Here is a 17,475-nt window from a genome sequence, read left to right as displayed (position 1 = left end):
GGGTCTTCCAAAGGTTTCTTTGCAGTTTGATGGTATCCTAAGGACTGGGGCCTCATGCATGCTAGGCAAGCACTCTACCACCGACCCTTATCCGTAGCTCTTTAACTTTAGATATCCAGTCTCCATACATTGACCAAACTGGCCTTGAGTTCACTCTGCCATCCTTTTGCCTCAGCCTCTGGATCGGCTGGGATTACTGACCTGTGCCACCATGCTTGGCTCTTCAGGTTTTTGTGTACGTCAGTTTGGTTTTTTTTTTTTTAATTATAATATAGTTACATAATTTCTCCCTTTCATCCCCTTGTTTCGAGCCTCCCATATTCCCCTCCCTGCTCTCTTTCATGGCTTTTATCTTCATCAATTGTTATTACGCAGCCTATATGTGTAAGTATAGACATACATATTCCTAAATGCATAATAAGCACTCTCTGCTAGGTCTGTATGATGTTACCTGCATGTATGTTTTAGGGCTCACCATTTGGAATTGGATAACCAGTTGCTGCATGCTTCCCTGAGGAGGACCATTTCTCCTGCTCTCAGCATCCCCTGGTCATTTGTTTTCCTTAGGCACAAGCATATTACCCTGAAGTTACTTAGCAGATCTTCCAAGCTGCTTTCTGCTCATCTGAATAAAGCACATCTTCCAAGCCCACTGTCTACTGTTTGCTATTAATCAGCTCTCTCTTCACAGATTCGGGTGATGATAGACCTGTGTAACAGCACCCAGGGCATCTGCCTTACAGGTAAGTCTGTGCTGCTTCCTGGAGAGCCACGTGGAACACTGGGGCTAGCCAAAGAGTCAGGGCCCAAAAGCGCACCTAAGGGCACTCTCTTACAAAAGTCTTTTACCAGATGTTTTTAATGGAAGTAAAACCAACTATAATATGGTTATAAGAGTATTATTTTCTGGTATTGTCACAGAAATGTAGTCATGGAAAATGACTTGAGAAATTAGAAATGTATGTGACCCTAAATGAGAGCCAAGGATGTTCTCTTCACCCACTAGTTTTAAAGAGGAAAATGAAGAAGAGAAAAGAGGTACACAGTAGACCTCCCTTCCGTGAGAAGCACCCCGCTGCACCGGGTGGGATTATTTCCCTGTGTCAGATGTTCAGCATAGGCAGACAGGGCTGGATGGATGTACTGGGCAGCCACAAACCAATGGTTTTCTATTTCTATTCATTATCTTTGTGTCTGTGTATGATGTGGGGGTGGGGCATGTGTGTGCCATGACACACGTGTCGGGTGGGATGCGGGGTCAGAGTACAGCTGTACAGAGTTGGTTCTGCCCTTCTGCCTTTACGTAGGGTCCAAGGATCAAATTCAGGACATTGGTCTTGCAGAGCAGGCACATTGTCTGCTGAGCCACTTTTATGAAGTATCTCTTGTGCTGAATTCTGTGTGCTAGGTGGACTTAAAGGCTGGCCATACACCTCACTCCCACCTCTCAGTGGCTAGGGATACATGAAAAGGAAATAGCCAGGAGGTGTATCAAATCTTGGTTCAAGTAATGACTAATAGAAAGATGTGTGAGGGTTTCTGTGGGTTTTTTTTTTTATTTGTTTTTTTTGTTTTGAAGGGGGTTAGTTTTGTTTGTTTTTTAAGATAGGATCTTGCTATGTAGCCCAGTTTGGCTTCAAATGTATGGCGCCTCCTTCCCCAGCCTTCCTGGGCACTGGGTTTACAGACACATATGTGCCCAGTAAAGGTATGTTTTTCTGGATGTGAGCCTGACAGAAGCCTGCCCCTCACCTTAAAGGCAGGCCCTGTGAAGCTTTGGTTCACAGCAATGACCCTCACTGCCCCTAAGCCAAGGGGTGCTCTGACCTGTCCTGTAGAGCCTGACTCTGGATGTGCTACTCCCCATCCTTCTGAGAAGGTCAGTCCTGAGGAGAGAGGGAAATGAATTATGTTCTCATTAAAACAGTAGAATTGGAGTGAGCAAACACTTTCGTGGACTCTAAAAGATGTCCACGAGGCCTAGAGGACGAAGCTTTCGCTGGGATTCTGAGGTTGCTGTCCCAAGTTGCTGCTGTGAATACTTCAGCACCTCACAGGGTAAAAAGGTCCCGCACAATCAGTACCTGGATGCCAGGAACCTGGCCAACTTCTATAGCGTTTGCTCAATTTCTCTCCTCACTTGGGAGTGAGTTTGTCAAAGGATGAACCTGTAGCCTCCGTTTCAAGGCTAACTCTCATCCCTTAATTTTGGCCTCAGAGAGAAAGGCTGTAATCCTGTGGCTTCTTGGGAAATGCTAATTGAATTACTCACGCGGCATTCGGCCTTCACAGGAAATGAAATATCTTCAGAAAGCCCAGTCCTTTGTCCAGAAACTCTAGTGGTGTAAGCGCCTTCCTCCCGTCTGTGGAAGTCCCTCTTCAGAGCTCCCACATGTGACAGTAATGAGTGCTACAGAAACCCTCAGAGGGATGGAGTGACGGGCACAAAAGCCTTGAGAGGCACAGAAAAAGCTTCTTTCTGGTTTTTATAGAGACCTGAAAGGCAGGCTCACGGTGGATGTGCGGGATAGAGCTATTCAGACCACTTAGAGGAGGGTGGCGATGGGGACTGGAACGGTGGAAATGGGTTGAGTAGGTAATTCTTTCTCACCTCAGGACACGCTTTCAAAAACCAACACTCTCTTCTCCCATGAAATTGAATCTCCTTTTACACAGAAGCTCTTCAATTAAGAACTTAAGTATGAAAAGTATTAGTTGCAAAGCTTTGGGACAGAGCATACTGTCTATAGTGGGGGTGGGGACAGACAATGAGCCTCAGTCCACAGACTAGTGTGGATTCTGGGCAGGAGTGTAGAGCTAGCCTCAAACCCCAGAGAACGGCCTAATTTCATAGTAGATTCATCTTTTTAAAAACTTTTTTTAAGTATATGGAAGTTGGGGAGCAACTCCATAGGCAGAAAAACCATACCCCAGTGAGCCCTTGCCGGGAAGAGAGTAGGATTGCAGATACCCAGGTTTCCTCGGGGCTGTGGCGCTCTCCCCCCAACCCCACCCCCCAGCTGTCTCTGAAACAACAGCCCCTGGCCTCACACCATCTGAGGTGTTTCTAGTGAGTTTGATGCCTTCTTTAAAATCAGTCTTTGGAAAAGCGCTTCCTCTGTGTTCATCGGTATGCTCACTGGTGCCTTGAGTCAGGTGAACAGGGAGATGTCTGGAGGAGAGTTGCAGATGAGGACAGCTCTCTTCCCTCTGCTTTGAAATGGTCATTGTGGGAGGAGTCAGGTAGCCCAGAAGCCTCCAGAATCGTCCTCCGCCAGTGCCCAATCTTGAGGCTATAGTTCTTTGTTATCATTTTCCCCATCAACTGCCAAGCCTGTACTTCTTGCCTCCATTAAGAGTCTTTTCTGCTAGCAGAAATCCACCACTTGAGAAGAAATAACAGTATTACCATTGTGCCAAATCATTATATGGCTATACAGGTGTATAATTCGCCAATACAGGTTAGGTCATGCTTTGGTTCACAGACAGTAAAACTTCAGCAGTCTAACGTACCAAAAGCTCTTGCTTCCCAACACCCAGTGATGCTTGAATAGCCCTCCAGCACTGCTTCCTCTGGTTATACAGAGCATCATGCTGTGGCTACCTCAAACCTCTGTCATCTCAGGGTAGGCACCAGACACTCACGGAGAGAGTTTGCATGGCTCTGAACCCTTACAGGCCAAGGCTAGATGTCTTCCTCTGGTTATACAGAGCATCGTGGTGTGGCTACCTCAAACCTCTGTCATCTCAGGGTAGGCACCAGGCACTCACGGAGAGAGTTTGCATGGCTCTGAACCCTTACAGGCCAAGGCTAGATGTACTGCACTTCCCAACAGAAGCTCCACTCTCCAGGGACCCCACATTCACAGGGACCCTTTTGAGGATGTGCTGATGGTGACTAAATATTTTTCTAGAAACCCACCACCTCATATTAGGGGATCTGTGACCATGCATGCCATTCACCAGGGATACCCAGTAAAAATGCAGGTCCTGGGCCTCCCTCTCAGCCCAGAATGAGCTCATCTCTCTAGATGGCACCCAGATGTTTAATTTTAAGAAGCATGGTGGGAGAGTCTCTAGATACAAACAGAACTGTAGTCAGTGGAGCCCAGTGAACTGTGATAGAGTGTTTCATTGGAAGACTATGAAGAGCTAACATTGTAAACACACAGCCCCTGAGGAGTCCTCACTAAGGTTCACCCCTGAGATGATTGTCGGACTCTCCTGGAAGCTCCTGATGCCCTTTTAACATGATCAACACGCATCTTACAGAGTCCTTCCATCATCCTCTGCTCCTCTACTTGTGGCACATCCTGTAGAGGCCTTCTGACTCCTGTTGCCATCAGCCCTTTTCAGTGTGTGCATGTGTACGCCATCTGCTGGTACAGACACAGTACCAACTCAAGCCTTCTCAGCAAATTACTATATACTTTTAAAATTGATTTAAAAAAAAACAAACAAAGAGTAGTTTCTCTTAGCCCTGGCTATCCTGGAAGCCACTAGAACAGTCTAGAGCAGGCTGATCTAGAACTCACAGATACACCCACCTCTGCCTCTGAGTGCTGGGATTAAAGGAGTGCACCATGAAAATATTTTTTTATTGCAATATATTCTGATCATGGTTTCCCCTCCCTCTCTCCTCCCAGTTCCTCCCCACCTCCCTACCCGTCTGAGTCCGTGCTTTCTTTCTCATTTTAGAAAACAAATAGGATAAAAACAATTAAAAAGAAGAAAGAAATGAAAAAGCACAAGAAACACAGGTATACACACGCACACACATAACCCAAAACACATAAAAACTCAAATTCAGAAACCATAATATAAAAACAAAAAGCCAACAGTATTTTTTTTAAATGCCCAAACAAAGCTATATGAGACATCAACAACAACAACAAAAAAAATCTCCAAAACTGGCTGAGTTCATTTTGTTAGCCTTCTACTCTGGGGCATGGGGCCTGCCCTTAAGTGTGGTTTGTAGAACCAATGACACTCAGTTGAAGGAAACTGGTTTTTGCCATCGACTGTCAATTGGAGATGGCTTCTTGGTAGGGGTAGGAGCCTACGTCTGCTTGACACCTTCAGCTCTGGCACCCTGTCTGGCTTGGACCTGTGCAGACTCTGCCTGCTGCCACAGTTTCTGGGAGTTCACATGTGTGTCAGCCCTGTTGTGTCTGGAAGACACTGTTTCCCTGGAGTCTTACAACCTCCCTGGCTCTTAGACTCTTTCTGCCTCCTCTCCCACATAGTTCCCTGAGCCCCGAGGAGAGAGAATTAGTGAAGAAATCCCATTTTATGATTGAGCATTCCAAGGTCTCTGACTCTCTGCACATAGTCCAGTTGTGAATCTACATATTAGTTCCCATGAGCTGCAGGAGGAGGCCTCTCTGCTGATGGCTGAGCAAGGCACTGATCTGTGAATACAGCAGAATGTCATTAGGAGCCACTTCATTGATGTGTTCCTTTAACAGAACAATAGTATTTGACTTTCTCCCATGTTGAGCAAGTGTCTCTATAGTGGGATATAGAGTCCTTTGAGTACATGTGAAGGAGTGGTGGGGCTGGATCTTGAAGTAGATCTATTTCCAGCCTCCTGAGGTATCTCCACCCTGATTCTCACAGTGGCTGTACAAGTCTGCACTCCCACAACACAGCAGTGAGTCCATGCTCCCTTCCCACGAATCCTTACCAGCATGAACTGTCACTTGTTTCCTTGATCCTGGCCATTCTAACTGGTGTATCTCAAAGCAGCTTTGATTTGAATTTCCCTGATGACTTCGGACAGTAAACACTTACGTATTTCCCACCCATGTGTGTCTCATCGTTAGAGAAATCACAGTAGCCTGGTGCTCTGTCCAAATGGTGGCGTGCTTTGTTTAGAAGCTTTTCGGGTTTGTAAGGTCCCATGTATTAACTGTTGTTTCCAGTGCCTGGGTTAACTGGGTGTCCCGCTCAGAAAGTCTTTCCTGTGCCAATGAGTTCAAGGCTATCCCTCCACTTCCTCCTCTACCAGACTCAGTATTATCTAGCCTTATGTGGAGCCCTAGTCTATTTAGCGATGAGTTTTGTACAGGGTGAGAAACAGCAACCTATTTGCATTCTTCTACATGCAGACATCCAGATTGACCAACATCATTTGTTGAAGATGCTGGGTTTTTTTTCCCCCAGTGTGTATTTCTGGCTTTGTCCATAGGTGTATGGAATTACATCTGGGTCCTCAATTCAATTCCATTGATCACTGTGTTTATTTTATGCTAAACCATGCTGTTTTTATTCCTCTACTGTCGTAGTATTGCTTGAAATCAGAAATGGTGATCCTTCCCACAATTCTTTTATGAGTCAGGATTGTTTTACCTGTCCTGTTTATTTTGTGTTTCCATAGGAAACTGTAATTTGTCCTATCGATTTCTGTGGAAACCTGTGGTGGCATTTTGAAAGGGAAGGTGTTGAATCTGTGGATTGCTTTTAGTAGGATGGCCATTTTCATTGTGTTAATCCTAAATTGAGCGATCCATAAGCGTGGCAGATATCTTCATCTCCTGACATCTTCTCCAATTTCATAAGGTTTTTATTATATATGTCTTTTGGTTACTTGGTTAGAGCTATCCCCTGAAAAGAAAATTGAGCTACTGAGAAAGGCCTGAAATCCCTGAAAATCCCTGCATGTTGAAAGTGCTCACAGACATCATTCTTCCAAGAATTCTATGTCCCTAGACGCTATTCATCAATGTCCTAGAATCCATTTGTCTAAAATCCCCCCACCTACTTCTAACTGGACACGGAGTCTTCCTTATTCCATGGAGATATTCTTTGAACTTCTAGCTTTTCCTGCAACTCAGCTGTCACATTTACCCACAACTGTGCCCGACTTTCACCTCAAAGGTTTGTATGTTCTCTCCCCATCATACCCCTGTCAGCTTCTCTGTGCACCCCATCTGTTTCTATCCAGTTAACTTAGCTGTGCTCATCTTCCTGCTACAGAGAACATCTCACACCTACACTGATATCCCAGTGGCACATTCCACTCAGGTACCCGCCTCTCAGAGTCTGTGTCTTATCCTGGCATTCAGGTGCTTCTCGCTGTGTAGCCCATCCATGGCCTTGTCCACCCCACAAGCATGGGCAGTTCTTTTATTCTTTCTCCCATCCTGAGCCTTGATAGTTCCCTTCAGACCTTGACTTCTCTCTGTCCTGGGCCCATATATACTGACTTCTTAGTCCCACTGTTTCTTTAGGACCTCAGTCCAAAGATCACCTTCTTGGGAGCTCTTCTCAGATTTCAATGTGGCCAGAAATTTTCCCAGTTTCCTGGTGGTGGCTTCTTTATCTAGCCCTCAATATTGCCCTTTAGTTTTAAAGGCTCCGCCCTTGCATAGACTATGAACACAGCAGACACCAGTATTGAGATTTCTTAGTGGAGTTTGGTGTGCATGACATACATTTAGAAATGCTTGCCTCTGAGTGGTCAAAGGCTCAGGTTGGAAATCATTATGTATTAGCTAGAGAAACACAAGGAGCTCAGTTTTCTCATGTTACAGACTTTCTGGCTAGCCCAAGTGCTCAGTCTAGCTAAACAGTAAGACATGCCTATTTCTGGAAGCAAAATCATTTGCTCAGTTCTGTGTAAATGATTCATCCAAACCACTTAGGTCCTCAGATCATTTCACACTAAAGAATCTATTTGTCACCTGACCTGAACTCTCAGACTTTCTCAGGCTATTTCATGCAACAAAATACAGGCCCATAAAGCCAGTGTAGGCTAGGGTTACTCCTCAGTGTCCTAGAGGAGACAAGGTGGCTGGGAATGGTGGGGGGGGGCTCTTATAAGTGTTCTAGTGACAATCAGTGTTCTGCTCTGAAGTGGCATGTGCTGACACCTATCCTTCACCAGGACTGTAGGAGAATTTGTGTTTCCATTGGCCCCCAGATAATTAGTTTGACCTTTTCTAAGATGATTGATGTATGAATCTATATTGAAACCTGCCCAGAAATTATTCTAGGCCTGTTGAAATGTAATTTTAAAAAATAGTTTGATTAGCAAGTGTTTTTTTGCTCAGTTGCTTTTCTCTTAGGGAGGACATAGTAAACTATAAATAATAATGCAAGATTGTTTTCTTAGCAGGTGACAAAGACATTTTTAGGGAGGAAAGGGGTTTGTGACACTGGTTTCTCATTCTACTTCCTTTGGCTTTATCATCTATTTTCTCTTTTCTGTTGTAGGACCACCTGGCCCACCAGGTAAGTACCCATTTCCTATTTCAAGGGGCAGCTATGGAAGGCTTAAGGCCAGGATCCAAGAACCAGGGTTCTTGGTGGTGGAGGGGTGGGGTAAAGTCGCATCCTACCTGCATCCATATCCTTTTCTGTGGCTCTAACTTGAGAGCCCCCCCCCCGCCACCCTCCACCTGTCCCTGTTATAGGAGGAGATTGGGAAAAAGCAGGAAGATGTGGGAAACGGCATAGATGCTGGCTGTCTCACTAGCTAGAGGGATCCCATCACCTTCAGTGACGATGTTAACTGTTCCCATTTGATGCTTGGCACAGGACCTCCAGGAGCTGGTGGGTTACCAGGCCACAATGGATCAGACGGACAACCTGGTGTCCAGGGTCCAAAGGGAGAAAAAGGAACAATTGGGAAGAGAGGAAAAATGGGTAATTGGGCAGTTCTGCCAATTCATTCCTTTGTTTCTTTTCTCCATGTGTTCATGTGGGCAGCACCGGGAAGTACTATGTGGACACAGACCCTTCATCTTCTGCATGGGGTGCTGATGTAACTCCCACCTTGAGGCTGTTGAGATGCCCAGCATCTTCCTTTTGGTCCACATGTTTACATCAGAACAGAGGGACCAGCTTTCTAGGAACAGACTTCTCTTTCTGCAGCTGGAGACTCATGGAAGTGGGCTATGACCCCCATGTGCTCACTCCTATGTTCAGTCAGGGCTCAGCCTCCCCTACACTTCCCATTGCTACCTTCCTTCCAGCAGTTTGCTGTGTTTGGTTGACCTTCAAGGGACTGATGTTGGCCTTTGTGGAGGATTTTCCTGACTAGCAGAAGAACTCCCACACTTAAGTAGAAAGGCAACACTCAGACCTCTTCAAGGCAGGCATTTAACTTAGGGCCCACTCTTAAGGAAGCTCACAAAGGGATTCCCACTGTCTCTGAGGTAGTTCCTCTGGGCTGCCCTGTGTGAATAAAGGCCCAGAGACAGCAACCTGTCTGTTGTATTCAGAGAGATGCAGGGGCTGGTGCTGTGAAGCCTAACAGAAGGCCAGGGTCAGATAGGTTTTGAAGATCTATCAGCACTGCCTTGAGAGCCTGTGGAGATGGCTGAGGCAGAATCCTCTGAAGAAAACTGGCAAGTAGCATGGTGGGGACTTGCAGACACTGGCAGGAGAGACTCTGTGCTTTTTTCTATCAGGCAAGGCCAGTAGTAAAAAGGCAGAGAAAGGTTGATCTTAGCCAGAGACTCTATCAGGTTCTATCTGTGTAGTTTCTTAGCTCTACAGCTCTGGACAGGTCCTGGGCTAGGAGAGGTACTAGGGGCTTCTCTCAAGTAGTGCAGCTCCCCGAGTAGTACCCCTGGCAGTTCCCCCTCCTAGCACCTCTGGGGATATTCTCATAGCTATCTAAGTGAGAACCGGTGGAGAGAAATGCTGGGTATCTCTGCCCCTCAGCAAGCCTACCTACTTGTGTTTCCAGGGGCAGCCCTGCAGATGACAATGCATACACACCACCCAAGTCAACTCAGATCTCACCAGGCCAGCAATTACAACTGGAATTACAGAGCCAGATAATAATTATAACTGCCAATGATCATCGGCGTAGAATAATGATGGCTACTACAATGTGCAGCCATTCGGTTTATCCTGGGAAGACATCAAACTTGTGATCAAGGCTAGAAAATTAATATTCTGGGGGCAGACTTTGGGTGGGGAGCACCGTGTTAGAAGTGAATATGAGGGCATATATAAAGGGAACACTTTCTAAAAGATTTGAGACAGAGCCCTAGTCTTGAGGACGTGTAATTAAGCAGCCATGGCCTCTTATAACCACAAGTAGAGAAAATCTCATCAATTCATGGGAAATGTGCTTATGTGGCAGGTGCTAGTCTAGACATTGGTTCAAATGTAACAAAGCTAATTAGGCTTTGTAGAGACAAAGTTTCCCTTCTTCCCTCTGAACTCACTGAAACTCACTGAGCAGGACACCTAACAAAAGACAAGACACATTACCATTCCTCACAGGCCAGACCCTCAGAGACCTGTACACCTCCTTTTCCTATAAGGGCTGTCAGTGATGACCATGGAGAATGACTGGTTTGGGGATAGAACTTAGCCTGCATGAAGATCCTATCTGGAGTTTGAATGAGCCCAAGGGATAGCTATGATCTTGTAAGGAGAGTGGATCTGGTACTTAATCTTCTGTTCTGAGATAGATAACCCATACCAGCCCCCAGTCAGCTGGGGAAGGGCACCTATGTCTTTTCTGATGCTGTCTAGTCTTTGTGCAGATAACAGGAACACCAGACAGAAGTACTCTCCTTGAGTGATGGTGGGTGGAGGACCTTGATTCGAAGCGTGGGTTGAAAGCTTTTCATTTCCCTTATATCAAGCTGTTCAGCATGCAAACATATTTCATAGTCAGGAAGATTGTTCTCTGAGCCACAGCTCCTTCCTAAAGCTGGCACTGTGACTGGGAGAGACCAAAAGCACTATGCCAAGTAGCCAAGCTAAGACTGTTCAAGATAAAGACTGTGGTTATCTGAAGAACCAGGTCCTGTGGCCAGAAGGTTGCTTGGGTCTGAGACAGCTCAGGTTTGAGAGCAAGGGAGGCATTGACTAGGTCACCCAGAAGCACATCCTGAGAGGCTTTCCTTCATCCACCACTTCCATCATCCTGAGCCAGAGGAGGGCTTTAGTAGAAAAGGAGAACAGCAAGGCCACAGGAGAGCCCAGCTGCATTTGGGGAGCAGTGAGGAGCCCCTGAGGGGTCTCAGGGTTCAGACCTTCCCTTCCAAACACCATGGCACCAACTCAGGAGTTGAGGGGAGCTGAGGCAGGGATAGCAGTGGGTGAAGAAAGACTGATGGAATGGAGTGATGTTTGGGGGTGACTTTAGGGTATGGGAAGAACAGGGGAAGAGCAGGGAAGACAAAGACTTCCTGCCTGGCTAGACCTTGATGCTTCTGAGGTAGGTGGCCTAGCCTAACTCAGCCTCAAAGAAAAAGTCATGGACACACCACAGAATGTGCTAAACTGAGGTGCCTTGAGGTATCCATGGGTCTTGGTGATGCAGGTGTACAGTCTGAGGGTACCTCAGGACTCAAAGCACATCCAGATAGCCATCCCTAAAGCTTGTAGGCAAGTATGGGTATGATCACTTAGGGAGGGACCATGACAGGAAGACAGCATGGAATAGAGCTGAGAGACAGAGAGAGAGAGAGAGAGAGAGAGAGAGAGAGAGAGAGAGAGAGAGAGAGAGAGAGATCTAGTGATCATCAGCAAACATCTTTGCTGATGAGATGTTAAGCAGGGGAGGAGATGGGGGGAGGGGAACATTCACCAACAAATGTTTATGGGACAGATTTCAGATACTAGTGGGGAAACAGAGAGAGATCCTGATCTGGAACATTCTTTGGGGGAAGCTAGCATTCAATGATCATGTATACCACAATTGCAGGAGGAGGCTGTAAGTCCAGATTGTTCTGAAAGAAGGGATTGTATATTTCCTTTTCTGTTGCTATGATAAAACACTATGACGAAGACAACATATAGAAGGAACTGTTTTTTCGGGGGTCTGCAGCTACAAGGGATAAAAGTCGATCGCCATTATATGCAGAACATGGTGACAGGCAGGCCTGGTGCTGGTGGCAAGCACACATGGCAGTGGAGCAGAAGCAGGAACTCACATCTTAATCCACATGTAAGGATTAAGATCCACATGTGGATTAATCCACAGGGAAGGCTAACTCCACAATGGCATCAGTCTTTTGAAATTCCAAAGCCTGCCCTCACGGACATAGTTCTTTCAGCAAAGCCACACCTCCTAAACCTCCCCAAACAGCCATCATCTGGGCACCAAGTATTCAAACACCCAAGACTCATGGGAAGCCTACAGTTTAGGCTGGCCCTGAACTTACTGAGAAGAGGGTGATCCTGAACTTTTGATCTTCCTGCCTCTGAGTGCCAGGATTTACAGGTATGTGCCCCACACCCATCTTCATAGAATGCAAACCCGAGGTTTCCTGCACACTAGGCCTACTCAATCAACCGAGCCACACCCTCAGCCAGAGACAGGAGCTTGAAGGAAGTGATGCTGTGAGACATGATAGAGCCGTAGAGCCAGAGGGTCACTGTGGTTATATCTTAAAGTGAGGGGACAGTGACCCAGAGGAAGGCCCTGCCACTCGTGGGACCTTCAGTGAAGAGGCCAGTCAGGCCCTTCCAGACCCTTCAGATTAGCAGCATTGGGTCTCCTTGTCAGCATCCAAGAAAGCACTGTGGGGTTTTAGACAAAGATGTGACCTGCCTGGAGTAGGGGAAGGAGGAGTAGAAATGCTCGCCAGAGGAAGAAAACAGTGTTCAAAAAGGAACTCTGGTCCACAGAGACAGGATCCCAGTCAGAATGGGATATTACTCTCCCTGCCATCTTCTCAACAATCCAAAACAGCTACCATGTCGTCCAGGCACCTACTAAGTGCCCTAGCTAGCACAGGGTTCATTTATTTCTCTCATGACCCTACCCAGGGGATATTTCTGTTAGCTATGTTCTTTCCAGGTAAAGAGATCTTATTTTTCTGTTTGTTGAACAGTTTAAGTCCACCCTTACCCTGGGCCTTTTGTTTGGTGTGCCCACTCCCCAAATACCCCCTCTGGACCCTTCTTTAGCTAGCCCTTCCTTAGTACCATTTCTCAGTTCAGATGTCATCTGCTCATCAAGGTCAGTCCTGCCCACCATGCACAGGCTGTGTTTCCTCCACCCAGTCACGGCCCCTTCTCCGTCATGGCATTACCCCTTCCAGGAATAACTTCAGTGTTCATGGTTGATAGGCTGCTCTTCAAGTCCCTGAACGAGGCCCACGAGAACGAGTCATGTCTGTCTTAGTCCTCCACCCCATGTCTAACATCAAAAAGCTAATAAGGGAGACACAGGGTCACATGCCTGTGTACGAGCACTCAGGATGAACTCAAGTTCAAGGCTAGCCTAAACTATACAGTGAGACCTTGTCTCAAAAAGAGAAGCTCCAAAGGGAGGCAAGTTGGTCTTGAACCCAAGTCTCTCAGATTCCAACCCTGTCCTTATTCATGCAGGGACACTCATCTTCTCTTCCCAAGGGAAACTCAACTGGCTTAGGACCCAGTTGAGCAGACTTACTGAAACATAGCACAGGCTGGTGGCTGGTGGCAGCAATCCAGAAAGGAGCCCAGGCCCCTAAAGACTAGTGCAACTAACTTGGGATGTACGGGGCTTTAAACAGCCTCCGACTTAAGCCCCAGCTCTGAGGCCAACAGGGAGATCTGGGTGACTGCCAGCCTTCTAGACAGACATACAGATATACAGCTGACCAATACTGCCCTGCATTCTCAGCCCGGTTGTGTGCCTTATTCATTTGATACATGGGGACAGTAGAAAGGTTCTGTCTCGGGCATTTCACTGTATCCTTAGGGCCCTGACCTTCTCATCTAAAGATGGAGGAGGTAGTGCTACAATTGTATGGTACTTTTAATTCTAAATGTTCTTCTACAGTGTGAGCCTGTGAAGGCTGAGTCTATGTCTTGTAGATGTCACGAATCCTCTCAGCTATTAGTTAAGGCCAGTTTGGACGAAGAATGTATGCATGTATAAATGAGAGTATAGCACAAATCTACCTGGCTGTCTATTTTATGAACAAATTGTAGTCAATACCATTTATTCTGACTGGAAGATGTTTGCATCTCATGGCAGACTATACTAGACGAAGGACAAGCCTGACTTCCCTGGGCAGCTTTGAGCAAACAGGACCCTGCGTAGACAATGGCTTCTGCAGTAAAACTAAGCAGAAAGGATATGCAAAAGAGAGGAGATTAGCATCTCAGAACTAAGACAAGGTGAAATACTGTGGAGGAAGGAAGAATAGAAGCCCTGGGTTTGCAGGTTCTGAGGCCACCCTTGGGTATTAATAGGGACCCAAACCAGATAGGAATGAACCTAGGAGCTAACGTCCTCCAGAGCAGGACTAAGGGTGGGTAGGAGCCAGTACAAGCTCTTGTATTCATTTGATTTTGGCCACTGTGATGGAACAGCTGACAGAGTAAAGGAGAAAAGGTTGATTTTTGCCTGCATGCTAGAGTAGATTTTTGTCTCCATGCATGGCAGCTGGCTATGTTTCAGGACCTCGTGGCTCATGGCAGAAGGGCATGGTGCACAAAGTCTCCTTATCAGGAAGTATGGAGTAGCACAGGAAACACTGAGGGACAAAATGTCCTTCCAAGGTCTGGCCTTAGTGACCCTTTCCTCCATGCAAGCCCTACCTGCCAGTACCCCATGCCTTGCTGAATCCGTCAGGGGGTTAAGCCTTCATGGTTCAATCACCTCTCTCTGTACTGGGGCACCGAGCCTCTTGGGGACACTTCGTATCTAAACCACATCCTCTGTCGAGCTGCCTGACCCAATGAAGCAGAACTTAAGACTGGAACCTAAATGTTTCCAGAAGAATCAACACCCTTCACAGCTTCCAACTTCAGAAACATGGAGAACAAAACCAGACCTGGAGCCCAGAGGCTTGGTGTGGGCCCTGGCTCCACACTGACCAGGTGTGAACCCTTGAATAGGTTACATCCTCACTGTGTTTCCCTATTTATTAAATAGAGGTAGTAATCTTATTAATCTCATAGCGTTTAGGGAATGATGAATTAATACATATGAAATATTAGGGCCAGACACATAGTAAATTCTATATTAATATTTGCCAGCATTTTTTCCCATTTTCTGTAAGTCAAGATCTCTAGCTCAGACTGGTTTCAACCTTCCTATGTAGTTGAGGATGATTTTGAATTCCTGTCCCCTGCCTCCCTCCTAGATATTGGAATTACAGAGATATACCACCAATCGTGTTTAATGTGTTGCTGGAGATCGAACCTAGGGCTTTGTACATGCTAGGCAAGCCCTCTGCCAGCTGGGCTATGTCCCCAGTGACTAGCATCATGTTTTTCTTCCAGAGGTGGAAGAGAAACTTGGTCTTAGTTGAAAAAAAAAAAACAAAAAAACAAAAAAACAACTCTCCTCCATTCACTCTACCATATCCAACCATGTAATTTATAATTTTTTATTTGTAATATATTTCAAAACACTTTAATATAATATTTATATTTAAACCACATATACTCTTAATATGCTTTTAGTTGACATAAATAATTGTAATTATATTACGGACATGTAGTGTGGAATTTCAATATATTTAAACAAGACATAATGGTCAGATTAGGGCTACTGTCATGTTAAGTAACATACACATACAGACACACACCTTCCAAAGTCAGTCTCAGCCACATGGTGAGTTCAAGGATAGCCTGGACTACATAAGACTCTGTCTTAAAAAAAAAATCCTACAGAATTTCTTTGTGTTGGGAATATCCCAAGTCATCTCCGAGAGCTATTTTCAAGAATTCAATCCAGTTCATCAGCTACTGTTACCCTAGTTTGTTCCTATAGGGTGGAGTTATCCCTCTGCCCATTTCACTCCATACAGAGTGGATTCCTTCCCACTGCCCCCAAACCTGTCTAGTTTTGGCAAACACTACTCTACTTTCTGAGATCTTGGGATCAGCCTTGTCCCTATATCTAAACGACAGCATGTTGTCTTGTCTCTCTGAACTGACCTTTTTCCCTTTCTGTGATGGCCTTTCCAAAAAGGAGGCTACATGGAAATGGCCTGCAAGAGTCTGAAAACCCCATCTTAGTTTTAGAGTTAAGACTGGAGACTTGAATGTTGCCAGTTATATGTCAGCATCTTCTATGAAATCCAATGTTCCAGGGCCTCAGAACCAAGTGGCTTTGTTTTTTTCTTTCCATCTGTCTCATATTTTCTCAGTAAGAGTTAATGTTGCCCAAAAAAGTTAATGTTACAATATCATCTCTAAAAATCAAACCTTCATGTTAAGAAAACCAAAAGCAATGCCCTCCCTCCAGGGCGTGACTTGAGATTTGATTTGCATGACTCCCTCTCCTTTGCCTCAGTTAGTGACAGGTGGCACCGTCAAGAATGAATTGTCTTCCCTCACACCCTGTTGTGAAGACAATGAAATTGACCCCAACCTGGAGCTATCACAGGCTTAGTGGAATTGTCTGCTTTGAGCGGACCACCCCAGAAGAAAACAAGAGAGCCACTTCTCCCTTGGGAGTTAGGCAGGAATCAAAGACATTTCTTCTCTAACAGACTATGTAACTCAATGCCAGTAAAGAGTCACATGTTGCAGCCTCACTGTGCAGGACCTGCAGCTCTGACATAACATGGGTGTCAATAGATGTCACATGTGATGACTAAAAAGCAAGCAGGCGCAACAGTGCACTTCTGTGATGGCACCTGGAGAGTGGCAGGAGCAGACAGAAGGTTCCTTCCCTACAGCTTGCTGGCCAACTAGTCCAGATAAAACAGCGACTCCAGGCTCAGTAAAGAGACCTCTATCTCAAAAAGTAAGATGGGACCAATGATCTGGCTTAGCAGTACAAGTCAGGTGACCTGAGTTCAGCACCCAGGACCCACATGGTGGAAGAAAAGAACTGACTGTGCAAGTTGTCCAACTCTGACCTCCACGTGAGCACACCTGCCTCCAACACACACACTAAGCTTTCTCTTCTTTTTCTTCCTTTCTTTGTTTTGTTTTGTTTTGTTTTGTTTTGTTTTGTTTTGTTTTGAGACAGGATCTCTCTACATAGTCATGTCTGGTCTGGAATTCACTATGAAGACCAGGCTGGACTCAAAAGGAAAGAGTTGCCAGCTTCAGCCTTCTGAGTGCTGGGACTAAAGGTGTGTGTCACCCTTCCCAGCTTTGTTTGTTTGGGTTTTTTTTTGGTTTTTTGTTTTTGTTTTGTTTTTTTTTTTTTTAGTTAAAAACAATAAGGTGAAGAGTGATAAAAGATACCTGATATCAACATGTGGCTTTCAAGCGCGCGCGTGCGCGCACACACACACACACACACACACGTTCCTCACACACACCACACATACCCCACACTCACACACATACCACACACAAACATACACATCACACTCACACACTCACACACACCACATGTACCACACTCACACATACAGCACACACACCACACTCACACACATACACCACACACATTCACACACACTAGATACAAACACTCACACTCATCACACAGATACAACACAACACATTCACACAATCACACACTACACACACACATACCACACACACACTCAGAGAGAGAGAGAGAGAGAGAGAGAGAGAGAGAGAGAGAGAGAGAGA

The 17,475-nt window shown here is 45.8% G+C and overlaps 1 protein-coding gene across 1 annotated transcript in view; it reads left to right on the top strand.

The window, feature by feature from the left end:
* Positions 1-17,475, top strand: part of Gldn (gliomedin) — a 47,822-nt gene that overhangs the window by 18,291 nt on the left and 12,056 nt on the right. Inside the window, exons 2-4 of the mRNA XM_028783339.1 lie at positions 692-743; positions 8,218-8,235; positions 8,542-8,649. Coding sequence (XP_028639172.1) covers positions 692-743; positions 8,218-8,235; positions 8,542-8,649 — 178 coding nt within the window. The remainder of the gene's footprint in view (positions 1-691; positions 744-8,217; positions 8,236-8,541; positions 8,650-17,475) is intronic.

Source organism: Grammomys surdaster, unplaced genomic scaffold (genome assembly GCF_004785775.1).
Source record: "Grammomys surdaster isolate TR1022 unplaced genomic scaffold, NIH_TR_1.0 1057, whole genome shotgun sequence".
Taxonomy (NCBI): domain Eukaryota; kingdom Metazoa; phylum Chordata; class Mammalia; order Rodentia; family Muridae; genus Grammomys; species Grammomys surdaster.
The sequence above is the reverse complement of the archived record's forward strand: the minus strand, read 5'-3'. Positions and strand labels throughout refer to the sequence as shown.